The sequence below is a fragment of the Manis javanica genome, chromosome 1 (assembly GCF_040802235.1).
Source record: "Manis javanica isolate MJ-LG chromosome 1, MJ_LKY, whole genome shotgun sequence".
Classification (NCBI taxonomy): Eukaryota; Metazoa; Chordata; class Mammalia; order Pholidota; family Manidae; genus Manis; species Manis javanica.
The window spans coordinates 118,173,408-118,201,336 of record NC_133156.1 but is presented as its reverse complement, the minus strand read 5'-3'; the positions used below and the strand labels follow the sequence as shown (position 1 = coordinate 118,201,336).

General features: G+C 33.5%; 1 protein-coding gene across 4 annotated transcripts in view; it reads right to left on the bottom strand.

Moving 5' to 3' along the window:
- Nucleotides 1-799: 799 nt before the first annotated feature.
- Nucleotides 800-27,929, bottom strand: part of PRKAA1 (protein kinase AMP-activated catalytic subunit alpha 1) — a 29,454-nt gene continuing 2,324 nt past the window's right edge. For 2 of the 4 annotated variants that reach the window (XM_073236731.1, XM_017678091.3), the window contains 9 exons: nt 16,386-16,527; nt 14,680-14,773; nt 14,210-14,254; nt 11,383-11,527; nt 10,156-10,243; nt 8,162-8,386; nt 6,260-6,746; nt 6,028-6,154; nt 800-3,669 (listed from right to left, as the gene is read on the bottom strand). In XM_073236731.1, the coding sequence (XP_073092832.1) occupies nt 3,425-3,669; nt 6,028-6,154; nt 6,260-6,746; nt 8,162-8,386; nt 10,156-10,243; nt 11,383-11,527; nt 14,210-14,254; nt 14,680-14,773; nt 16,386-16,527 (1,598 nt within the window). In that variant the 3' untranslated portion in view covers nt 800-3,424. The remainder of the gene's footprint in view (nt 3,670-6,027; nt 6,155-6,259; nt 6,747-8,161; nt 8,387-10,155; nt 10,244-11,382; nt 11,528-14,209; nt 14,255-14,679; nt 14,774-16,385; nt 16,528-27,929) is intronic. The other 2 variants (XM_073236740.1, XM_017678093.3) reach the window with 2 other exon arrangements.

Sequence of the window (27,929 nt, the reverse complement as noted above, 5' to 3'; positions counted from 1 at the left end):
TATTCATATACTCCTTTTTACTGTTGTTACAATAATCATGCTACTTCATAAAGATTTAGAATGCTGACCATCTAACACAAGCCCTGCTTAACAATGTAAGATTTCATACTAATTGAGTTCTAACAGTACTGAAATTCTAACCAAATCCACTGTTAGCAGCCAAGGATAAATGATAGGTGCTTTACTTTAAATGTACATACCTTAAAATATTTGTTCGGCTAGTTAAATGATGAAATCAAAACTAATTTAGTTCAGAGAAAAATCACAATGTTTTGAGTACTAAAGTTTGTTCAAGCACTGTATTTTATATTTAGGCACATTGTTTTAAAAAAAGTGCATAGTCAGCCATGAGCAAGAAGAGTTTTTTTCTTTTTTTCATTAGTTTTCCCAAAAGTTAACAAAGTTAAGCACATCAACAGATGAAAATTTTTTATCGCCCATTTTCTAAAACAAAGTATTTGAAACTGTATGCTTAAATACTCCAGTCAAAACATACATGAACACATCTCAAATATTGTACCACAAAGATTGATTTCTACCCTACTACCAATTAATTTACTTATGTAAGTAGAATTCATTCATCTTGACTAAAGTCATAATGAAAAAGATTTCTATTGTGAATGGGGGCAATGGAAAGAGTTAAGGAAAAGATTTAAACAACACACATTTTTCTTTCATTCCAAAGATGGAGTTCTGCATGTAGGCACAGTCTACTGAACATTTTAAGAGGCCAAGACTTTTTGTATAAAATCATTTAAAACTCTGAAAAACTACAAAAGTATCTGAAGAGAAAATATAATCAAAGTAAAAGCAATGGAGTTTATTTCAGTGAAATTATTTTAAATTAGATATATTAAGCTCCCATGTCCCCCAACCTGGTAGAAAATTCCCTCTCAGTGAGAAATCATCTATTTTAATGGCAAACTTTTTACATATCAGTAAAATCTGTTACATTTAAAACTATGTATACAGTACATTTCTGGCAAAAACCTTATACATCTTTCAGTTGTCAAGACAAAGTAAAAATATGGTTGCATAAAATCACAAAAAATATTAATTGCTGAAAAGATAATAAAAAAAACTAAAAATCATTTGCACTGACTGCTTTATACCTTCATTTAGTAAGAATTTGCAAACAACAATAAACTTGTGAAAATTCTGATACAACCTTGACATACACAACCAAAAGTCATTTCAAATATACCAACTTAAAAAAGAATTTACTGCAATAGTCTGTGCATTTATCATACTATTTGTACAAGTGCAATATTTAAGTATCTTCAAAATAAAACTCAGTAACTAAAAGGAATCACAATAACTTAAAAAGAAGCAAAGTATACAAAATTAACAATTTTTAGAAGGTCCTATTTAATTGGTTCCTCCTTTTGCTTCCCCCTCCCACAATAGCTTATAAAGACTTTACAATGATGTCTTTGTTTTATATACAAATCTTTAACTTTAAAAATACAGTCTTCTGTTCTTAACATCAGGAACATAATGCTGCATTTACAGAACCTATATGAAATCAATATCCCCAAAACAGAGGGCCACACAAGTTATAAATACAGTTTTGAACTTAGATTTCAAAGGAACTCCTGTCATTTTCTACAGCTCTCCGATTCTAATTTGAATAGAACAACTCAACAAAAACAAGGAAGATTTTTCTTTTTAATTCAGTGTCTGTTTCTAGGGGTGCTGGAGCCAAATCTACAACTACAGTGAGTATTTATACAAACTATCATGACATTTGAGTACATTACTGTCTGGTTATATAGGTGCTCACTGTATTTGCCAAAAACAATCCTATAATACAAAAATCTTAAAAGGAAAAAAGACAGCTCTGCTGCAATGGAAAAATGATTAATATACAAAAAAATTAACTTTTTGAAGTTAAAATAGTATAAGGCAATTATGGGTGACACAGTATTTTTTATTAGCATACACATGATACCCATTTTATCTGATTTGACTAAATCTTCGTTTACACCTATTAATGTAATGCTGTTAATAAGAGCAAGTAAAAGAATATAACTATAAATGAGAGCTTAGAAAGATTAAGCATCACTGCAGTTCCCATTATGCTTTTTAAAAAGGAAGTAAAATCCAAAACAAATGTGACCATTTAGAAGAACTAACCAATTTGTTTCATATTTTATCAAAATAATAATAATGTCATATCTAAAGAGACATAACCAAATGCAATGTGTAAACATCAATTGAATCCTGGTTTGAAATAACCAGCTATGGCTGAGGAAATATAAATGTGCATGATTAGATGACATTAGGGAATTATTCATTTTACAATGGTATTTTTTTAAGGAAAATGTCATTTTTAGATGCTTGAAGTGTTGAAGGGTATGTCAGCAACATCCAAGTGGTTCAGAGGGAAAAAAAGCATATATATCCACATATATATGTAACTATATCTGTACACACAGATAGAAAGTAAATGTGGCAAAATATTAACAAATGTTGAACCTAAGTGTTAGATACACACGTGATCACCCTGTAGCCTTTTAATTTTTCTGTTCTTAAAAATATTCATAATACAATTTTGAGAGAAAATCTTCTTTGAGCATTTGAACAATTTTGTAAGAGATGTTCTTTCTGTGCACTGAATCAATTTAAAACATACATAACTGAATGACTACAAATTTTTGCATACATTCAATACTGACATGAGCAGCAGAATTTGACATTCAAAAACAATCATGATTTATAGTATATGCAATTCAGCTCTTGTGATAAAAAGAGCAATTTATATATAGAATATAGTGGGACAAAATGTAAGATTAAAACTTGTGCCTAGAGTATCTGAATACATAAGTTCTGTGTTTTTTTGGACTTACAAGCTAAAGAAAGACTTTAATTGTGTCTAATATCTTTGATACAACTTTTCATGAACTATAGAATATTAAAGGGGATGATATGGATGAGTCATCCAGACTGACCCTACTCTGGGAAAGATACTTGCTATTTAAGAAGTTAAGGAACCCAGGAAACAAAATCACATATAAAGGTCTCTAGGATTCTAGGCAAGTATTCACTGAATAAATGTATGAAACAAATATAAAATACATCAACATGTAATAATCTATGAAGGCCTTTATGGTAAATTAATATTCTACAAAGCCCTGTATACACTAAATATAAAATACCAAAAATCAAGTGAGCCTGAGAAACCTGTAATTTACTGTGTATGTTATATTATGCTAAATGTCTACTGAATGATGAAAAGTTATCTTAATCCATTTTTGCACATTAGGCTTTGAACTACTAATCATTTCTGATCCTTGTGCAAATTGCATTCCAAAAGGCTAATCCTCAGTTATGATTACATATAACTTGATTATAAATGGAAGCATTTGGCTATGATTTATTATGCATGCTTATTGCTATCAAAGAAATAAGCAAAGTTTTAGGTTTACTGTGCAAGAATTTTAATTAGATTTGCACACATCTCAAAAAATTCTATTGTGTGACTTCCAGGTCTTGAAGTTAAGTCAACAGGAGAAGAGTCCAGTGAGGTCACAGATGAGGTAAGAGAAGCTTCTGAGGATTTTCCTTGAGCCTCAGCATCTGAATCATTCCTTTGGCAAGATCGGTAGTTGCTAACTGATCCTGATCTCTGTGGAGTAGCAGTCCCTGATTTGGCTTCAGTAATTTCATCTGGGTAAAAAAAATTTCTATGTATTATAATCCATGATGCCCTCTAAAATTTTTAATAGTATTTAATTTGTTTCTTTGAGTGAGATTGCTGACCAGCTATCAAGAGCACATTTATGTTTAATACCTTCTAAAATACAGTGTCAAACCACTTGCTTTTTTTTTTTATACACAGTATATATTCTCATGGTTATTCAAGGTTGGGTACAGTATTCAGTTACTCATCAATCTTGCAACCCCAGATTACAAGCTCAATAAAATTGGAGCTTAATAAACACTCTTCCCTAGCAATAAAAATGAATCCCTCTGCGTTAAAATCATAGAATAAATGCACTTAAAATTTGGAAGTAATTGTGGAAATCATAATCATCTATCTCATTTTATTGATAAGAAAACATAAACACCCAGAAGTTGGTGTCTTGCTGTAGATAAAAACTATATAGAGGTAAATCTAGAACCCAAGTCTCCTAACTCTCATGTCATGGCTTTTCAACCTCTCTCCTTTCATACTTGATTTAAGATCCCATAAAAGAACAACAATTTCAATAAACAAAAAGCAAGGAAAAACTAAAGTTGGGAACACAATATAAAAACCGTGAAAGGTCATTCAGTTGGTAAATCAGGTGCTAATACACCTCAGGTTGTAAAATAGATCCAAATAAATGAGAAATAACAACCATTTCATATGTCAAACTGCATTAGTATGTGTTAGCAGATAAATACCATCTGCACATAATGATAAGCAGGCCAACAGATTTGGCCAACATAGCACAGCTCAAACCTGTGTCGTTCTGATACTATGTAGGTACTATCTTAGAGTTTATAAAGAAGACAACAAATTCCTGGTTAATCTCATCTAATAATTCCATACAATCCTAGATGAACAAAAGTGTCAATATATCTTAATTGATTTGGCCAGTGAAGAACTGCCATAAACTTGTATTTAATTAAAGGCTCTGGTTGTGAGAGAATATTTATATATACAGCTACACCCTCTTATAATGCTGGGGAAGAGAAAAAGAATATGTATTTGAATTATGAGTTGAGTGTGTTTCATCAGGTTTTTTAATAGATAAGGTAAGTTATGGTTGAGAGTATATATGCATGGAAAATCTGAATTAATGTAAATTTCAAACCATGTTATGGTACTGCACCACTCACTAGAAGTCTCTTATAGTCTACTTTTACATACCTTGGCATATGAGTAATTTTCCTATTGAAAAAGAAAAACAGAAACAAAACTATCTGCCTTCTGCAATTAATTTACCTCAACCAATCTAAATAATTGAGGGAATATTCTGGCAAACTATACATAATGGTGATCAGAGATATATTTTCAAAGTATAGATTTTCATTTTCAAACAATTAAAATAGTAAAATAATATTCAATGCAATTTAGAATTTCTTTAATAAAATTCAAGGAGGAGGGACTCTAAGATTTTATATAGTAGTAGGGTCATTACTTTGATAACCAAATAAAATATGTACCTTAAAATTTTAAATATTTCAGTGATTTTTATCATCAGGTTGCCTATGATTGCTTATGATTGTAAGTAAATAGAAATATGTACAGTAGTCTAGGTTATGTCACTTTCAACTAATTATAATTATCTTGAACATACAATGTTTTAGTCCTAAATTCTTACATAGTACATTCCAAATAAAAGTGATTATTTAAGAACACTTTATTGAAAGATAAATAAAATTGGAATTATGTAATGCTCACAAAAATAAAAAGAATACATACCTCTGACTATGTTACTAGTGTCAGGCTGGGAGGAAAAAGCTCGTTTAAAGGAGAAAATAAGCAGAAATCCTTAAACTGTACAAAAACTCTCAAACCCCTGCAAGATGCCTTACTTGGCAAATAACTCCTTGACAAGCTACTAGTAAAATCTATTTACAATGCCTTGTCACTCACCTCTGAAAGGTATTTAAGCTACTTTAATTCCTAAATGAGATATCAAAAATTTTATAAATATCAGATATAAAAAATATTTGATAATAAAAATTTACAGAAAAGTTAACATTTATTTCTAAACAAGATATTTTATCTTACCAAGATGAACCATGCCAAAAAACAGAAATGTGGCAAAAACTATCACTTTAGGATCAGACTGCATCTGGCTTTAAGGACTTTACAAGAAGATAATCTTAAAAGGACAATACACTATAAGATTATAAGAATGCTAAGTTTCACAAATGGTAATATCACAAAGGCACAAAATCTCACATTTATGTTTTTTGCTAGTCAATTACTAGGACAATTCAAGAAGCTTCAAGAAAATCAAAGAAGTAAAAGCCAAGTTAAATTAACAAGGTCTAATATGTCAACTATATTGTTTTCTGTGATGTACCTACCATCAATACTACGGAAATCCAGTAAGTATGTTCTGCTATCCACTTGGTATAGCTGTAGACTCATTTTGGAGTATGTACTTGTCACAGGATTCTTCCTTCGAACACGCAAATAATATGGGTTTACAACCTAGCATACAGTATGGACAAAAACAAAGTCAAAAGTAATTCTATAAAACATTTTATAGACTAAAAGTTTGCCAAATGTGCTAATAAACAGATTGTTCTTTCTTACCTTCCATTCATAATCCAATTGTTTAATTGCTCTACAAACTTCTGCCATGATATCATTTGGTCGACTTTGACTTCTAATTCCCAAATGCCATTTTGCTTTCCTTACACCCTGGTGTTTGGACTTCTGTGGATTTAATTCATCAAGGGTATGGCGTGCCCTTGGTGTTTCAGCAACCAAGAATGGTACTCTTTCAGGATGTGGTCGAGTCAAATGGTGATCATCGAGGAAAGAATCAGGTGGGCTTGTCGCCAAATAAAAATCTTTGGCCTCATTCATTATTCTCCTGTTATCTATTATGAGGTGGTAGGCAACTGCCAAAGGGTCCTGGTGATTTCTGTTATAAAGGCAGCTGAGAACCTCCTCTTCTGAGCATTCAAATTTTTCACATACTTCTTTTAAGGCTTCATCATCAATCATGGTTGAACTATATGATGGATCTTCAGGAAATAGATATTTTGGAAGGTCCTGTTTAAACCATTCATGTTCCCTGAGAGAAAACAGCAGAGTCAGGAGGATTCCAAATAGAGATGAGACTGAAAATAACAGTTTGGAGAATTTAGGATATGAATTGATTTATATTTGTACTCATGTAGTACTATCACTTTTTTAAACTGAGATTTTCCTGTTTTGATTTTCATTGCATATATGGGGGAAATGCCCCAGCCTGCATCTGATTAAGAAGGAGAAAGCAGTGCTGTAGCAACAAGAAATGTGTACACTTTATTTAAATGAAGTTTTAGAACAAATGACAAATGACAAAGACCAGCCTATTTCCAAGTCAGAAAGAGAACATATTCTGTGGCTTCATTATAATCCTCTTCTGATAAAATGTAACAACAAAAACAGACAAGTACCATTCACTGAGTGCTTACTATGTGGTAGGTTTAAGCTAAACTCTTCATATACTTTATCTCCTCACCTCATTTTCAAAACTACTCTGTGAAGATAATAATACTCTCTTATTTTAAATGAAGGGAACTGAGGAACTGAAGTTATGAGGATATATAAACTTCATATGTAAAAGGATATGTTTGACCAGAACTATGTCAAAAACTATGCTGAAACTAAAAACACCAAGCAAGGAAAACACCCAAAAGAATAATTATTATCTTCCGGGTGATGGAATTAGAGAGCATTTTAGTTCTCTTCTTTGATTATGGTGTTTCCTAGGCCTTTTCCAATTGTGACACACTACATTTAAAATTGGAAATAAAAAATAGGTAAACCCCAGGAAAAAGCTCTCTCACTTAAATATTTTAAAACACATAAATTTTAGAGAATGATTTGTCCTTTTCCCCTGTTGGTAAAATCATGACCTGCCATATGAAACCTATAAAACAGCAATTTCAAATGTGATTTAACGCATACTATTACAAAAAAAAATCATTGACTAAATTAAAATTTTCTATTCCTTGAGATGAAAAGGAAATACAGTAATTCATGAGATTAGAATTCAAACAGCAACACACAAATTTACTACTAAAAAGTATTAATCCTAATGAGAATACATGAAAGTAAAATATGAAGCACACTACAGAAAATCCTTAAAAACCACTACAAAATACAACATCCTATCAACATCCTTTTCATCTTTCATTAGTTATTTTAAAAAGTAATATAATATTCATACAACATTGTTCAAAATAAAGATGTATAAGTTAAAAGTGAAAGCACTATCCTTCCCATCAATCCTACTTCCCTACATAGCCAGTTCAGTGTGTATTTACCAAAATAAAATAAATAAATATGTCTATACACTATTAATAAAATAAATAAATGTATCTATATTTTTAAACATTAAAAATGGAATTACATTGTACATACTGTCCTGCAACTTTTTCTTTCACTTAACTTGTATCATTGATAGTATGAGATCTGGTAATGTCCAAGTCACTTTGTTACCTGATATCTTTGATTGTGGCCCTCTTCATGGGATCCACTTGCAGCATATGTTTCAAAAGGCTAATCACAGAAGGATTTAAATACTGAGGGGTATAAAAGATCCCATCACATATCTTCTTAAAAAGAGTTGGCACATGATCGTCATCAAATGGAAGGGTTCCACATAATAAAGCATAGAGAATAACCCCACTGCTCCATATATCTACCTCTGGACCTGCATACAATCTGTAATAGGAAATACCAATTAGATTAAATAATCACTAGTAACTTAAGAGTGAATTAATCAAAAATTGTAAATATGGATACTTCATAATTATTAGTCAGAATGTGTTGGTTATAGTCACTGCTGTATACTACACGTGAAGACCCTACACTAATTCTATTAATATTATGTTTGAAAACAAAAGTCAAGAATTTTTCAAGTTAGAAACCATAGCTAAAATTCTCTTCTGACTACCTTACTATGGTCCTCATGAGATCCTACCAATACCAAGATTTCCTACCAAGGTAAAAGAGGTCTGAGACCTTGTAAGCAAGCCAAGCTAACTGGTTCACGGAAGATTCTAAACTCTTATTTGCAAAACACTGACTTAGCTAGTTGCAGACTAGTTAGATAATCAATTCAAAGTTTGGCTTCAGAGGAAGGATTTCTTTTATTTTTTTTCTCTTTAGGCTTCTTTCCATCAGAGTTCCAAAAAATGCTTGGAACTGGGATTACTGGCTAATCCCAGTTAGAGAGGTGGGTGGAAATTGACTTTTTTCTGCCAGCTACTTAGGAAGGTAAAGAGGTGGAGACATGAGAAGGATTTCTTTAAATTAAATTAATCAAGTGAATTGTTAAATTGATCAATAAAAACTACTTTTAAAATAAAGGTTGTAAGAGGTTCCATTCAACCAAACCTCTCAGAAAGACCTTATCCAAACTGGAAAAATTACATATCAGCAATGGCCCACTGCATACATGTATAATTACAATACATTTCTTTTTATTATTTAATGAACACTGGCCTCAGTATCCAGATCCTGAATTTTTTTCTTACCAAAAGAATTTAGAAAACACAAATAATTTTTTAAAATTTTTTAACATTAAGTTAATATAAAAAGATAATAATGAAGCTCGATAAATCTAAAATTAAATATTTCTGCCTCATTCATGGCAATGCCTTCACACAAATAGAGTTTTCCTGAGCAGGCCAAGTAAGCAAGCTTATGAAAATACTACAATATTTCTGCACTTTCAATTACTATGTGAAACATTCAAAGAAATGTGACTTGAGTGAAAGTTATTAAAAGTTAATTATAAAAACTAGTAAACACACCTCTGTTTACAATTTCAGTGGTATAGTTAAGAACAATTACTCTTAAAAAATTAATTTTTTCAGTCATCTAACTATTTGAAAAGCTACACTATACAAAGATCCTCATGTTCTCAATGCTGATGGTTAGTAATTTGAGAGGTTAGAATTATTATTGCAGTCTCTAGATTTAAAAAAATGAAATCTCAAAATAAATTAAGTCTGAATATTTTATCAATACTTCAGTCCAGTTCCCCAAGACATCTTATAAAAACTAAAGCTACTACAAAATGCCATCTATTTGAAAAATTAAAGATACACATTTCACTTTTAACTCTTTATCTAACTATTAGATATTTCTGTACTACTCAAGTGTTTAGTGTGTTACCTACCTTTAAAACTTACTAGTTTTAAACCTTCAATTTCCTCCACCAGGGAAAGAAAGTCAAAGTAATAATGTACTTATCTAACTACTTTAATATAACATTGACTTGCAAACCAACATTCTTTTCTATAAACGGAGGCCTTGATCCTTATTCACCTACAATGTTTTATTCTTAGAACACTTTCTGGATGAGAAAAGAATAAGCTTTAAATGTCTTTCCTTTCATTAGAATTAAATACAACATTATAGACTAATAAAATCTAGGAGAAATACAAAATTACAAAGTTGGTGGTGAGGGTGGTGTCAGATACTACCTTCCTGAAATTACTTCCGGTGCAGCATAGTTGGGTGAGCCACAACTTGTTCTTAAAAATTCACCATCTGACATCATGTTTGAAAGACCTGAAAATGCATAAAATCAACTACTCAAGATAGTCCAAGGACAAAACTAAAAACAATACTCTATTAAACAATAACACTAAGTTTGCATTAAAGTGATAAATCATTTTATTATTTGCTTCAACAAAATCCTAGTCTTTACTGTTCCAAAATATTTTGCCTTTGTACCCTAAAATTTGTAATCCAGTTCAGCATTTAAAATTAATGCATTGTTGGAGTTCAATGAGTATCTATTAAGCTCCTGATTATTGTGCTTAGTAGAATAAACTTGGCATGTTTAAGTTTTATTAATACAGAACTTACTAGGGGAAAAAATGTAGAACAGATGAATAGAAAAATTAAACTTCAAAGGTTCTATTAACCCCTTTTCTTAAAAAAAAAAAAACAGTAATTTTGAGTATCAGAGTTCTTATACTTTTTACTCCAAAAGAATCCTCTGCCTCCTCAAAAATGCACTCTATAAAAATAATCATGACTACTGAAATATAATAGCTACAAAAAGAACCCCAAAAATATTGTATATTTTATACAAATATGAAAACTAAAAAATTCAAAACTGAGGAAAATATAAGAATCTCCTCTGGTTTAAACCGAACCTAAGCAAAAGAGTTGCATAGACTCATTTTTCTTAGGTTTAATAATGTCAATGGCAATTTTTAAGAAATAAAGGAAAAATAAATACTTTTTGACAAAGTTCCTCAAAGCTAAAATTATGCCTTTATATCATTTAAAAATTTTTACTTTTATTTTTTTTAAATAATTGTGTTCATATAGTTTGTCTTCTGGCTTTCAAAATGTGAATAACTCCATTCCAGTCTTACCTCTTGCTCCACACTTGCTCCACAAGAAAACACTGGAAATAACATTGCTAACTTTACAAATAATAGTCTGTTTTCAAATGATGTTTCTAATGTAGCCAACTTAAATTCTTTACCTACTGTCATAAAATGCAGTTTTAAAGGCATGACAGCAAGAAAAGAGAATTTTTTATCTTTTCTCCTTTTTGTATGCTCATAGACAAAATGGTGAGGATATACTATTTTGGGATACCTACTGTATGACATAAAAGTAAAAACTATCTGAAGAACGCTACTGATGTTCATTAAACACAATGAATATAAAAGCTATAAAAATCTCCTTACCAAAATCAGCTATCTTTGCATTCATGTGTGCATCAAGCAGGACATTTTCAGGTTTCAAATCCCTATGGACCACCATATGCCTGTGACAATAATCCACACCAGAAAGGATTTGTTGGAATAGACGCCGACTTTCTTTTTCATCCAGCTAAGAAAATTAGAGAGGCATCTTATAGGTGTGTCTTTCAAAAGAAAATCCTGTAACTCTCCAACCCATAAAACTGTCAAAATGCATGAAACCTTCCAAATGAACCTCACTCTTGAGATATTTTTGAAATGGGGAGGAGGTGTATGCAGCACAAAACAGAAAGCTATGAGGATCTTGGAATCCAAATCAGTAAGTAACTAATGACTACAGTGTAATTAATTGCATGCTTTCCTTTATAACTCATGAACTATTTCAAATAGTTTCAATTTCTACTTGAAACTCGGCATGCTTTCTCCTATAAACTGAAAATGTTTAATCTTTCATTCCTTTAACAAATATTTATTATGCACCTTCAGTGTGCCATGCACTGTTTTAGACTCACGTGATATAGCAACGAATAAAACAAAGGCCCTAATCTAGCTGATGAAAATAGACAATAAATAAATATAATGTCAAGAAATGATAGTACTTTGAAGAAAGGTAAAGCAGGACAAAGGCACAAAGTTATGCTGGAGTGGGGGATACAATTTCAGATTACGTGAAGAAGTAACCCTCCAAGCGTTGTTAATGAACTAGCAAATACCCATGCTATTCTATGTCCCGAAACAAAAGATTCCTCTGTTTAACAAAAAACCCTTAATTCATTCATTTTTATAAAATATAAAAGCAATTAACCTTAGTCTGCTTAATGAAAATACTACAATGCTGCAACATTTTAAAAAATTATTTAAGAACTTCACATTCCATTTATTCATATTTTCTTATTTTATGATGTTTTTTCCATAAGTGATAAATATTATTTGGAATGCCTGCTCCCAAGAAGTTATATTTAATAAATAAACTATTAATTCCCTAGGCAAAGGACTCTAATATGCAATTCTCTAACAGACGTCACAAATTAGCATTCTAAAACCAAACTTCTACATCTAAATGGCATCGATAATCTGAGAGAAAAGATGAACTAGTAATTTCTTCTGAAAGCAAAAATAAAACTGCAGCACTATGAGATACTCTTTCTCTAAGGAAAATACAAATGCGTTAACAATCAAACACCTTTAGTTCTAGAAGAAATGTAGGCTCATTTTTAATACTTTTTATCAAATATGCTAAATGAAAAAAGTGCTCTAACTGTGAAAGAAAATGTAATTGATTAAACAAAATGTAATCAGAGGTAAAATAACTAGATAGGCTACAAAAGTGAAAATTATACTATATTAATAATATATACAGTACAAAGGATGAACGTGGGGAAATTTACCAAGATAAGAAAAGTCAAAGCATATTTCCAGTTAAACATGGCAGACTGAACCTTTTGTCTCCACTCCTTGAAACATTACTAAAATGACAAAAAGAGCAAGAAAAGAGACAGCAGCAATCAAGAAGAGTCACCATGCCTGGGAGTGCAGGAACAGTGATAAGGACTTCACCAACCACAAAAAGCTGAAACTGAAGTCTACAGGGGTGGAAACCAATAGCAAACTTGTCTGCACAGAGAACCCTGGAAAGGATTAGAAATTGCACATATTGGGAATTTGTGAAGGGAGATGTTTGAGGTAGACTGAAAACAGGACAATTGGTTGAGCTAAGAAATTTTACACTTACCCCTACCCACTCTGTTCTCAAGGACAGCAAGGCAGGGATGAGGCACCAGAAGGAAAATATGGGGATAACTGAAAGTTAACATACTAACTACAGACTTGCAGGCCCCTTCCTCATTCAGCTCCCAGGTAATGGCAGCTAAGCTAATATTCTCAAGGTAATTGTAAGGTTTATTCTGAAGCAACTACTGATTCAAGGAAAAATACTTGTAATAATTGACATTCGGTATACCCTTATAAAATGGACAGGTCCCTACCTATTCAACCTATGGGAAGCCCACTCATCAATAAGTTCCAGCCACATGAGCTTGGCATTTAGTACCTCACTCTCAAATATGACAACCAAGAATCCCCTAGACATCTGAGGAAGGGCCATGTACAAAAGACAAAGGCCAATAAAATGAACAGAGGGGAAAAAAAATCAGGTAGCATAAGCATAGAAGGTACAGAAACAATGCAGGGAAAAGAAGATTAAAAAATAAACTGTCATCCTCATACAGATAAAGAGCAAAATCTGTGGAGCAAAATTATGCTATTTAAAGAAATAAAATTCCAGAAAACACATCTTTGAAATAGAAAATATGACCAAGAAAATTTTAATAAATAATGAAGAAAACTCCCATAATGTAAAGCAAATGATGAAGAAATGAAAGAGGAGGAGAAAGAAATAAGAAAACAAGAAATCAATTCAACATGTGCCTGTTTCCATTTCTGCAGACAGCTGGGGGGAGAAGGGGGATGAGGCATAGTGAATAGAGAGGTGGGATACCTGAAATCGAAAAGAACCATGTTAAGAAATAGTAAAATCAAAATTAGCCTGAGTCAATGAGTTTGATTTTGATGAAAGTAAACAGATGTGCTCTATAGAACAAACGAATGAATAAGGAATTTTAGATTGGGAGGGGGGATAACTGGCTTCTCAGTAGTGCTCTTCCAGAAAGCAGTTGTGGCATACCACCTACACTGGGTGTGAGAAAAAGTATGCACGGGGAGCAGTGTTCAGTTTTTGTATCTGTAACTTGATACTGTCAGAATGTCTCCTAAAATTCCTTCCCACTCTAAATTCTTTAAGTCTAAGTCCTACCTCCTTCATGGAGCCTGTTCTTACTACTCCAGGAACATCAGATTTCTGAAACCAAAAAATGAATGCAATTTAAATGTGGCTAGGGTTAACTAGGAAGGCCAAGCTCATTAAGTATTTAATAATATATTTTTAAAGACTAAATATATACTTTAAGATATATTAAAAGTATTTGTATACCCCAAAAGCATAAGTCTGAGAATCATGAGTTCTGTATCTCAATCCAGTTGTCATTACTAACTCATATGACTGACACTGAGCAAATACATAAACTGTGAGTCTCAGTTTCCACATCTGTTTAAGTACTCTAAGGTCCTTTCTAGCTCTAAATATCTATAATTCAAGACAAATATATAACTAAGGGAACTGATTATTCAATAGACCACTTAACAAAATTGTTTTCTGGTATCTCGAATCTAGTAAGGGATAAGGGAATTAAAAAATACACACAGGATTAAATCAGAACTGCTTACCCTTCCATTTTTACAGATATAATCAAATAGCTCTCCTCCTGAGACATACTCCATCACCATGAAAATATCAGATGGTGTACTGATGACCTGGTACCTGGTAAGAGAAAACATTATCTACTAATATTAAAACATGTATATTCATTCATTCAGTAAATATTTAATAAGTGCCTATAATATACTAGGCACTGTGCTAGTTGCTGGGGAAACTGCAGGGAACAAAACAAATTCTCTGCCCTCATGGAGTTCATGCTCCAAGAGCCAGAAAACAGACACTAAATAAATAAGCAGTATCTCCGGGGGTAGAACATGCTATGAAGAGAAATAAAACAAACTAAGGGGAATCTTTCATATAGGGTGTTCAAGGAAGGCTTCTCTGATAATGTAACATTAGAGCAAAGCCGATGGAAAGGAGCAAACTATCCCATTATCTCGGAAAAAGGTGAACCAAGCAGAGGAACAGCAAGGACAACAGCCTCCGGATAAGGGTCTGCCTGGCATGTTCAAGGAATGGTAAGAAGGCTAAAGCATAATGAGGTGGGAGAGAAATAGGGTGTGGAGTCAAGGGGTGACTGCAGACCAGAGGGCACAGAACCTTAACAAGCCATGATGAGGCTTTGGCTTTTACTCTAAGAGAGATGGAAAGCTACTGAAGGTTTTCAGCAAAAGTAGTCATGTGATCTGGTCAATTAAAAGGGTGCCTTTAATTTACAGCAGCAATAGGAAGAACTGATTATGGACAGTAAAAGTGGAAGCATGAGGTTCCTGCAGTAGTCCATGAGAGAGATGATGGTGGCTCAGACTAGGCTGATGGCAGTAAAGGAATTGAGAAACACTAGACCTGATATATACTGAAGGAAGAGATGGAATGGATAGCAGGAAGTAAGAGAGATAGGGAAGTTAACGATGGTTCCTAAGTTTCTGTCCTAAGGGGCTGAGTATTAACCCAGACGGTGAAAACTGTGGGAAGAGCAGGTTTGGGAGGGCAAGAAAAAATCCATTTTGGGCCAAGACAAGTTTCACATGGCTCCAGGACATCCAAATAGAGATGTCAAGTAGGCAGTTGGGTGTATGAGTCTGGAGTTCAGAAAAGAAGTTTCAAAGCAGATTTAGGGGTCATCAGCATATAGGTGGTATTTAAAACTATTAACCGACAAATGAGAAGAGGTGAGAGTTTGAGCTAGTCAGTTCAGAACCAAATCCTAAGCAGTTTTAATTGACAACCTGCATACTACAACTGAGCAGTAAGTAAGTTATCTATCAACCCTACAATTAGCAACTGCAAAACAATGGTAATCTGAAATACTGCACTCCTGAAATTCTATTGTTTTATCAGATATAAGTAGTGTGGGGAAAACCCTTGCTACTGTACTGTCTTTAGTGAGATTAATATATGTCATACAAAAATTTGGAAGTCAAGAATTTTTACTAGCAAATAACTGTTGGTTCTATATCAATATGCATCTGTCCAGAAAACAAGAGTGAGAAACATTAACCATTGATAAGTGCAAGGGTAAATCAGGAACATAGGCTTACATAACCATATGACCATGAATGGGGTTAGATAAATATGTGAATGGGAAGAAATTTAAAAATCCTCAGGGAATAGACCAAAGAAATGTCAGTCATCTTTCTCACTTTTCAGATTAAACAGGTTCACAACAATTATTAAAAATGGTAAGACTATATTTAATATAATCAGATCTTACAGTTTAATTATATGAGGATGCCTGAAAAGCTTGAGGTTCTGAATTTCTCTGCGGATTTTTCCTACCACATCAAGGCTTCGAATCTTCTGTCGATTGAGTATCTTCACAGCAACTTTATGCCCAGTCAACTCATGTTTGCCAACTGCAGGAAAAATGGTTTTAATATATTAGTGGCAGACTTTATTGATAACCTATTTAGATGTATTCTAAGAGTAATAATCTTAGCATACTCAGAAAATACTTAGGGAAATTTAAGTTCCTTTCAATTCTGCCTGATTTACCCCTAAAGATTTATATGTTTGAGTGATTAAGTGAGAAAATACAAAAAAACTGCTAACAGTGGTTTCTTCCAGAAAGGAAAGCTGGAAGGCTAAGGGAGAAAAAGAAAACAAAATTCTTATATACCTTTTGTACTTTTAAATTCTCTTTATTTATTTTTCATTTTTTTAAACTATCATATGTACAAACTTAACTTTTTTCTTTTGGTGTACAGTTCTGTGGATTTTAACACATATAGAAATTGGTAAAACCACCTTATAATCAGATGCAGAACAGTCCCATCATCTCAAAAAGCTCCCTCAGGCTATCAACATACTTTTCCTATCCATAACCCCTTGAACCTTTTCAATTTTGGCTCATATGCATGTAGTTTCTATTTTTAAAAAATAAGAAAAAAATTTAAGTGATTATTTTTCAATTTTGAATGCTTTGCCCAGATAACCAATGTTGACAGTGGAATTTAGACATTTTTATAGAGGCAGAGTCTTTAAAAATTTAGCTCCTATTCACCCGTTTCCCAGAACCCACTGAAATATATATGTCCCATCAAAATCAGGAATGAAACCAGGGAAGTTGGTACCTAGTAAAAGAAGGGTTCCAAAACAGGAGAAAAACGAAGAGACTCCCCGATTTGGTAATGAAGCAAAGTCCTAGGTAACAGACTGTAGACGGCAAGGAGTCCAGAAAGAAATCAGACAGAGGATCCAAAATAATTATTTTGGGGAAGAGGGAGGTACGGAGAGTAGATAAATTATCCTACAGGTTTGGAAGTATGCAATATTTACTGAGAGAGATTTTACAAAAGCATTTGAAGAGGTGGGAAATTTAGCCTTAGGTTTGAAAAAAAACTAGGCAAATGAAAAATGAGGTAATTAAATAATACAGGGCAAATTATAAGTTCTGTTAGAAAATGTGGCTTAGCAAATAGTTTTTACAATCTATTATGAAAACACCAAAAATGGATTTTTTAAAAATTATGATATAATTACATTAGGAGAAGGAGGGTGTAGAGGAAAAGGTGTAAGAGAACTAAAATTCTAATTTATCATAATAGGAAATCAACAAAAAAAAAGTCTGGCAACAAGAATTAAGAGACAGCTTATAGGCATGCATATACCAATGAGAAATGTGGAGGCTTAGAAAAATACAGATTTACAAGAAGAAACAGCTAAGTTTCTGAAAGTCGGTGTAGAGAATTGTATTTTATAAATATTCCTCTTACAAAAAACAACAAATGCAGGTGAAGATGCAGAGAAAAGGGAACCCTCCTACACTGTTGGTGGGAAAGCAATATGGAGGTTCCTCAAAAAGCTCAAAATAGAAATACCATTTGACCCAGAAATTCCACTCCTAGGTATTTACCTGAAGAAAACAAGATCCTTGATTCAAAAAGACATACGCACCCCTATGTTTATCGCTGCACTATTTACAATAGCCAAGAAATGGAAGCAACCTAAGTGTCCATCAACAGATGTATAGATAAAGATGTACATATATACACAATGGACTGCTACTCAGCCATAAAGGAAAAGAAATCCTACCATTTGCAACAACATGGATGGGTCTAGAGGGTACTATGCTCAGTGAAATAAGCCAGGTGGAGAAAGACAAATACCAAATGATTTCACTCATTTGTGGAGTACAAAAACAAAGAAATACTGAAGGAACAAAATAGCAGTGGACTTACAGACACCGAGAGGGGACTAGCGGTTATAAAAGGGGAGGGGCTGTGGAGGGTGAGTGGGGAGGGAGAATGGGATTCAGAGGCACTATAATTCACTATCACAATATAGGTAAGTCATGGGAAAGGCAGTACAGCACAGAGAAGACAATTAATGACTCTCTAACATCTTACTACGCTGAAAGACAGTGACCACAATAGAGGGGGTGAGGACTTGATAATATGGGTGAATGTTGAACCACTGTGTTGTTTATGAAACTATAGTAAGATTGTATACCAATGATACTTTAAAAAAATATATTCCCTTTAACACTATTTGACTTTTGAAAATATGTACATATTACTATACAAAAAAGGTCACTTTTACATGTTTAAGTGATTTAGGGTTTTAGTTTTTCAGGAAGAAAATGCTTTTTACTAAACTAGAACATTGTTAAGACCAGTATTAGAGAGTTTTCCCTGGAAATCCTGATAATTAACAACTGAAAATAAAGGGTGATAAGGAATCCCTTTTTAATTATTTAAATTTGTTATGTGCTGAACTGTGTCTCCCCCAAAATTCATGTTGAAACCCTTACTTCTAGGACCTTAGAATGTGGAGTTAGGAGCTTCAAAAAGGTGAGCAAGTTAAAATGAGACAGTTCAGGTAGGCCCTAATCCAGTCTCTCTGGTGTCCTGTCTTAGGAGGAACTCTGGACACAGGGAGAAACAGCAGGGTCACACACAAGAGACCCTGTGAGCACAGAGGGAGAAGGCAGCCATCAGAGGAAACCAAATCTGCTGACACCTTAATCTCAGAGTTTTATCCTCCAAACTGAGAAGATAAATTTCTGTTGTTAGGTCATTCAGTCTGCAGTGTTTTGTTATGGCAGCCCTAGCAGATTAATACAATATTTTTTACTATTTTCAAGTTGAAAAAAATCAAGATTGATATTTTGAACTTTTTGTGTTTGAAACATTCTTTTAAACAAAGATTTTTTTCCCCCACTATTCAAATCTAATTAAGCTTTCCCGCTTGATCTGGGATTGGGATGGAGCTGAGCCTGACCATCCTTTAAAACCCCCCAGGGATCAGGAACCAATGCAGGGTTTTAAATAGGGGAGCAACGAGATAATTATAATTATTTTTTCTAAAAGGAAAAAGAGACTCATAGCTTGGTCCTCACTTAATGTGTTCATGGTGACTTAACAATAAAAAGCATAGATTTTTAGAACTAAAATAAGACCTATACAGATAATCAGATGCAAAGATTTTCAACAATTTAACATTTTTTACCCAAGACAATTACAATGGCTCTTCTGCCCCATCACACCCCCTGCAGTTGAGAGAGGTAGAACAGGGAATGGGTGATTCCCCACTATTTTGAATTTTCTTAAGCATTTGCTACTTTGCCTAAATATTTTAATTAATAATATTAAATCCATGGTTAGGTTATACAGGTATGTCACCATGGGAGAAAAAAGTCTTTGTTAAGTAAGACTCAAAGAAAAGTGCTTAGGTCCAAGTCCCAACGATCAATCCTTTGCAAGAATATAATTTAACTTATACTTACCTTCTATTTTGTCCCAATCCTTTCTTAACCGTCACAATTCCTCTATTATATGCAAATCCTTCCAGCAAAAGTGCAACTGCAACATAGTCTCTAACCCAAAGTATTATCACAGGATCATAAACCATTTTTAAACTACTACAAAGTAAAAGAATCTCTAAATTTTCTTACAGAACAGGTGGGTATACTTTCTCAAAACCATCTATGGCCAAGAAATTATAAAAGCTTCCTGAAAGATGTCAGAGTAACAGAATGCACTGGATATACTTCTATCAAAACTTCATTAAGATATGCATGAAATTAGTGAGGAAGAAAAACCTACAGTCACAGTTGAAATGAATTAAGAGATCAAGCACATTCTAATTTCTGATAAGATGTGATTTCTAATCAGATGTGATTAAGAACAGTCAACTTGACTATTAAATCCCAATTCAGGAAATATCTTCTTTCTGAGAACTAACTCATTAGGAAGAAATATTAATCTCATCTGTCCCATCTAGTCCCCAAATCTCCAAGCACTGGTTTACTAGGAACCGTCTCTCATTAACTACACTGCTGAAACAGAACTACACTGCTGAAACAGGATTGAGAAATAGCCCACAATACAGAATAATACTGGCAGATTCAGACTTGGGAAGAATATTAAGCAGAATCCATTTGGATCTAAACTTAAATTCATCACAAATCAGCCAGCTTCCTCTCACATACCCTGCTAAACTTAATTTCAACTCCAATAAACTTTAAAAAACAACTGACGCTTATCCCAAACTCTACATGTATATTGTGTCTTAAATAAGGAACTAGGAGATTCAAAGCTTTCTCTCAAATGCAGGGAAAAAGACTAGACCTTAATAATGCTCACCTGAAAAATACATGAATGTTTTAGGAACAATTAACTATTTCAGGGTGATAAGAGAACACAAAAGTTATGAAATAAAAACAAAATGAATTTTTCAAGAGAACAGTTAAAAGTAGAAAGCAGTAAGCTGAAGCAGAAATGTAACAAAATTTTATTGAACCCACACCAAAAAATGAGGAAGAAATTAGCAAGAAGATGAGGGAAGGTGATGGACAAGGAACTGGGAATCAAGTAAATTCAACTCATGAGCAACAGGGGTAGAATATTATTCTATCTATGAATAATGGAAGTACCCCCAGCCATAAGAAGGTAGAATGAAATCAGTGACCAAAAGGTCTAACTCAAGATTATTTCTAATACTTGAGCGTTTCAAGTATTAGAAATTAGTATAGAGACATAACTTCTTCACTTTTGAAACAGAAGAAATCACAGAAATATGATTGTATAAATACTTAAAACAAAAACTGAGCCAGTGGCAGGGAGGGAGAAGTGTCATGACAGCAATTGGAAGAGATCATTCATATTCACACACACACACACACACACACACAGACAGACATTACAAACTAAGTAGCTAGGTGGGGTATGTAATCAGTTTTTTTTTTAATGGGATATTAGTACACTAATTCCATTTTTATGTCTGGTAAACCCTATAGAACATTTTAGGGGAATAAAAGGACAATGTCCTAGAATAGCATTAAAGGTGATATTTCATTTTTTTAGAATGTATAGTTCCCCTACTCAGAATTTAATGTAGAATTAAGTAGATTTCAAAATGTGTGTGTTTATTACAGTGTCTCATGTAAGAACAAAGACTGCAAACAACGAAAATGACCAATTTCAGAGAAAAGTTTAATAGACTATTATTCCAACAAAACTAACTCTCACAGGAAGACTAGAAAATGTTTTTATTAACATGAAAGAACAGAAATTATGTATGTGTTCCATGTTCTCAAGCTACACAAAAAATATTTACATGAAAATAACAATGTGCTAAAATGAAAACAGATATTCTACAGTCATTTTTTAAATGTTTATGGTTTTACATTCTTTTCAATTAAAAAAAAATTTTCAAAGAGGAGAACAAATAACAACGATAGGTCTTAGCAGATTCACCTTTTCCAGGAGTAGGGTTGAGCAACAAATTCCACTTCCACATAAGAATGCAATCTGTGTACAATGCATAGACTTTGTAGTCCCACAGACCTGGGTTTTGTTCCTGTATGAAGGTATTTACTATGTGTTTGACTTGGGCAAGTTAAATTACTTCAACCTTCTATTGACTCATCTGTAAAAATGAGAATACCGCATATTCTGTAAGGGTGACTGTAGGGAATACATGAAGTAGGGTTTGTAAAGCACTTTCCACAGTGCCTGGCACAGTAAGTGTGTGGTAAATAAATGGCGGCAGCTAGTACTATTAGGGTTATTGATTTTCCACTGCTCCCAGACCTGTCCTCCATCCCTATCTAATCAGTCCTAAATTTTCTGGCTTAATCCCTACACAGTCAATTTTAGCTTAGCTCTTTGATTGTCCTGGTTATCCACTTAGATTCAGTAGAATGCATTTATCCAGACACATAATAAGTGCTAAATGAGTAACAGCTATAATTTATGTATCTAGTTCCCATTCCCATAGGCTTCAATCCCACCAACCTGCTCCATCCTTCCCCCTCCCATCACCACCAATTCTGAGATTTCTAGCTTCCAAAGTTCAACCCATTTCCTGACTTTGGTTAATTTTCAACATATAAAGAAAGGGCTAGACATATATAACATAGCACTGAGTCCTTGAAAGAGATTTCATCTACTACCTAGAAACTACAGGAACACATTCAGGTTATAGAAGAGCACAGGTTTTTTTTTTTTAAAGTTCATTTAACTTGAGTTTAAGTCAGATTTTTAAAATGAATACTGTTTTATAAAAATATATGTATTTATTTTATTTATAATACATAACATAAGTAAGGTATACAACTTACCAGCTAATATTCGTGACATGCCCACTTTGTACCCAAACATACCAGCTCAGACCCTCACTAATCCTGGACGATTGGTATTACGAGCAATGCTTTACTGGTAACTGAGGCACAGGAAGATGAAATAACTTTGTCAAAGTCACACAGCTTGCAACTGGCAAAGCCAAAACACAGACTCAGCTCTGTCTCCCAAGACAAGCTTTTTCCAAGAATGGTAAGTGAAATGTTTACATTAAGCAAGTTAAGTTAAACATGGTAAGTTAATCCTCCAAAGGACATTACAGAGTACATAGAATAAACGCAAATATCCCTTTAATAAAACAAAAACAGAAGTTCAACATTTCAGGGGAATCCTTAAATCACAATTGTGTAATTTTTGAATAACAGGAAATTCCCCCATACTAATAAAAATGATTCTAAATTTACATTCATTGATTAAAGAAATCCTCCTATGTGCCAAGCACTGCTACTATGACCTTTTTACTGTATGAGAAAATGAATGCAATCTACTGAAAAACTGCCTCTTATCAATTTCAATGTTGTAAGACAAGATACCAAGAAGATATTTTGTTCATTCTATCAAACCAATTTAAGTTACTCAAAAATCAAAGTATTATAAGGGAGAAATGAAGAGCATAAAACTAAATGCATATAAAATATAATGGCAAGTGTAGTGGGTTAAATTGTGTTCCCACCCCCAAATTCATATGATTGGAACCTCAAAATATGATCTTATTTGGAAATAGGGTGTTTGAAGATATAATTAAAAATTTCAAATACAATTATCAATTTAGGGTGGGCTCTACATCTAATGACTATTGTCCTTCTAAGAGGAGAAATCACAGACACACACAAAAAGCAGCAGCCATGTGAAGAGAGAGACTGGAGTTTTGCTACCACAAAACAAGGAATACCAGGAGACACCAGACGCTGGAAAAAGCAAGAAAAACAGATTCTCCCCTAGAGCCTTCTGAGGGAGTGTGACACTAGTAACCCCATGATTTCAGCCTCTGACCTCCAGGGCTGTGAGGGAGAAAATTTCTGTTGTTTTAAGCAACCCAGTTTGTGGTACTTTGTTACTACAGCCCTGTGGAACTGATACAATACTATTACTAAAATATGATATACACCATTAAAATTAACAAGTTAATACAAGTAATTTTTTCTGAAAACAGGTTTTATAACCTGCACTACACATGCCTGAGAATTCTTAAATGGAACACACTTATACATGATGACTGGCAGCCAAGCAAATGTTCACATTGTGTGAGCATCAGTTACTCCCCTGGCCCTATACAGTGACATTTGTGGGAGTTCCTTAGCTCGACAGGCCTTCTTTCTCCCAGGATATTATGTTCCAGCTCCTATGGTTTTCTACGTTTCCAAGTTGTGTCTCATCCTTCACAGTCAATCAGGAGTCAACTTTTACAGCCCCCTCTCCAATGTTCTAATCTGGGGATTCCACAAGCTAGAAAATTCTCTACATGCTAGAAAAATCATGAAACTAAAATTATTAGAATAGATATTCTAAATACGGTCTATGACTGAAGATTCTCCACAGAAAAAGATTTCATAATCAAGAAGTCTGGGTAAGGATGAATGTTTTCTCTTTTGGAAACTCATTATGCATATTAACATATTAATGACTGAAAACCCCTACAGTAAAGAAACCTGTTGAATACTTTAACCTGGTATTTCCCAGTCTTATTTGGATACAGGTTTTTTTCTTCCCTCAAAGGTTTTCAAGTAATGTCCTAATATTGATGACTCTAGAATATTTTCTCTTTTAAATTAGGCAGAATCCCTTCTTACTATTTTTTTTCTCATTCTTCCCAGCAAAATTTTGGTACTGAAAGCCATCATATGATAATCTGTTTCCTTACTTATAGGGACAGAAATATTTGCCTTGAACCAATTACCAGGATACTTCAATTTTAGAATTTCAGTACCATAATATTTTTGAAAATATAGTGTCTAATAGCTTAGGAAACACACATTATTACATTTGAGCCTCACAATAAACCCATGAGGCAGGTAATTATCAGGCTCTGAGAGATTACATAATGTATTGGGTAAAGCTATTTAGTGAGCAAGTTGGGACAGGTCTTCTGCCTCCATGTCTTCTGTCCTATCCATTGTATCCCACTGGAAGGGGAAAAACACTTTTAACAATATCAAAACCTGAACTATTTTCTCAAAAGTACACTAAATTATTCTCAATTGACTAACTCATTTGCAGCCAGATTAATTGTTGCTCCACAGTCATTCAATATAATAGGTAGACTTTGTCAGGAATATGCATTACTAACAGATTTCCCCTTTCCTACAGTTCCTCTAACTTTACCTTTCAGACAGTCACTGCTTTACAGTAGTGCTAAGATGGTGCTTTTAAACAAAATAGAAGTCAGGTAGTTCTGCCAGGGAAGACTTGCAAGTCACTCACAACAAAAGTTACCAGAATTCACAATGTCTCCCTCACAAGAACAGCAGATTAGTCAACTAAATATTAGCTGACAACATGTTAGAGCTTTCTAAAGGGAACTTTGTCTAACTGGAGAACACTGTAATATACGCTCTTCTAATCAGGTATGTAATCCTGAAATGAAACAAGATCATACTTTGAAACAGAATTTTAAATAGGAAATAGTTGCCACAAAGACAGAAATAACTACTGAAGATATTCTAATCACCTAACCATTTAATTCCCCTTCTAAAATTGGAGAATAAAAATCTCACTGTTAAAAGGATTAGGAAAATAATTTAATCCTGGGGAGTGGTGAGCTTTAAAAGCTATAGGTGGAAATTTGAGAAAGGTGCCTTTTCTTAAAAAAACATTTCAATCATCCCCAAAAGCAAACCAAATACCTATGTCCCATCCACCACCAATTCAGGCAATATAACATTACAGATGCAAGTGAAGGTTGTGTGGCTCCCCCCAGATCCCTTTCTCCTCTCTCCCCCCAGAGGTAACCACTATCCTGAATGTGTATGAATCCATAAACAAGATAGTAACAATGTATTTCATAAGTTTAGTTTTACAAATTTAATTTTATATATTCTTTTGCATACATAATACCTTCACTACACAATTCAAAAGTACAGAAGGATATACAATGAAATGTTGTCCCCTTGCTACCTAGTTCCCCTTCCCTGATCAGCTAATCTAACAGTTTCATGTATATCTTTAAAGAGACACTCTACACATAGGCAAGTAGTCACACCTACATAATTTGCCCCTGCTTTTTATACACAAATGGTAGGTATCCTATATGTATGTTCTACTATGCCCTTAGTTTTCTTTTGAACAATATACATCTGAAATTGGTCCCTAAATTCTATAAAATCTCATTTTCTTACTGTATGTAAGGATATCACCATGTAGATAAACCATAATTTAGGTCTTTTCCTACTAGACAAGATTACTTCCAATCTTTTGTATTTACAAACTGTATGGGAATGAATAACTCATTATTTCACACATGAGTATATCTATAGGATGAATTCCTAGAAGTTGAATTGCTGGGTTAACTTTAATAAATACTGTCATACTTTACAGAAGTGGTATTAATTTATATTCCCACCAGCAATATTTGAGTGTTTTTGCATGTTTTTAAAATGTACATAAATAACATGACTGTACATAATCTTGTACTTACGCTTTTGTGTCCTAACCTTATCTACTTGAGATTCATCCATGCTGATATATAGCTCTAGTTCATATATAGATTTTTCCCTTAAATATATTTTGAAATAATTTATACTGATTCATTCACAAAAAGAACAGTCACCATTTACCTGAAATTGTAGTTTTATGTGGAAATACTCATCAACTTAATAAATAAGTCATATGTATAAACAACTCATTTGCTGAAGAACACCAACCCAACTCAAGAAACCATCTTCTCTTGAAAACTTAATAAAAACTGCCATTTAAATTTACTGCAATAATAACACAATTGTTCATGATGCTTTTATAACTGTTCTACCTGGGAGGAAAAAGAAGTGGTGAACCTTGCAAGGGAGTAGAGACTAACACCTTGACAACCAAGGGGGGGAAAACAAACCTTGGAAATAATCAAAGAATATTCAAACACAATTCCAAACTAACCCTTCTTATATGTTTAAACTTTTCCCTCAAAATGTTACCATTAAGTTACCAAAGGAATTTTTTTTTAGCCTGTTAACAGGAAATAGAATGATCAATACAAATATACAGTTCTTTCCCACCCCAACCCCCTAAAGAAGAACTTTACCAAAATTAAAGTTCTTCTAAATGGAATATCCTACTGGGAATTTTTCTACATATCAATATCACATCTGCTATTAGATTGCTTTTCTATGTTTAATTCACCAATGTGAATAACTAATTTTAAAAGCTCTATCTACTCCAGCTTGTCTCCATTGAAATATATAGCTAATCATATTATTCACAAGAATTCATGTCAGTTAAGGCTAGCATAAGTTACCAACATCACCAGTATAGTCGTTTTTTGCCTGCTTACTAAGCATCTAAGTACCCCTTGCCCCCCCCCATCAATTAATACCCATTTCTGTGTTGGTGTCTACCCTGGATCCACATACTATCCAAGTACTTCAGAAAAAGATGCCCCCCACACATCCAAGAGTGGCCCATATTCCTCCAAGGGTAACACCCTCTCCCTTGCTGGTGCCTATTTAAAACACAAGCCTAAGCCAGTTGGCGCATGGCTCCCTCGGCCAGAGAGACTGCAAGAGCCAATGAGACTCCTAAGAGGTATGCTTCCTTGCTCTGAAGAGAGACTCATAGAAAGAGACGTTCTTGGCTAGGCTGAGCTGGATTTTCTATTACTCTTCTTCCGGCAAAAAGTGTCCCAAGTGTGTAACAACTTAAAAATGCACTGGTTAAGGATTTTGTCCAACACCAACTAAAGTATTTATGAACATATTTAACCATATTTATGAAACCTGTGATTCTTCGACTAGTACTGGCCTTTCTGTATTTGGAGAGGTTGCTGACTTTGACAGTGTGCAGTACTTCAAGAGAGAAACCTGTGGAGGAGTGAAAGTTAAGGAACACAGTCCCTGGAGGATTCACAACACAGCCAAATCAAATCCAGAAAATGAAATGTTTCCTTTTCCTTTCCTACCTTCCATGCCAAAAAACTCCTAGCAAATAAAAAATGAGAACTAATTCTGCTCAGGTCTGTATTAGGAGAA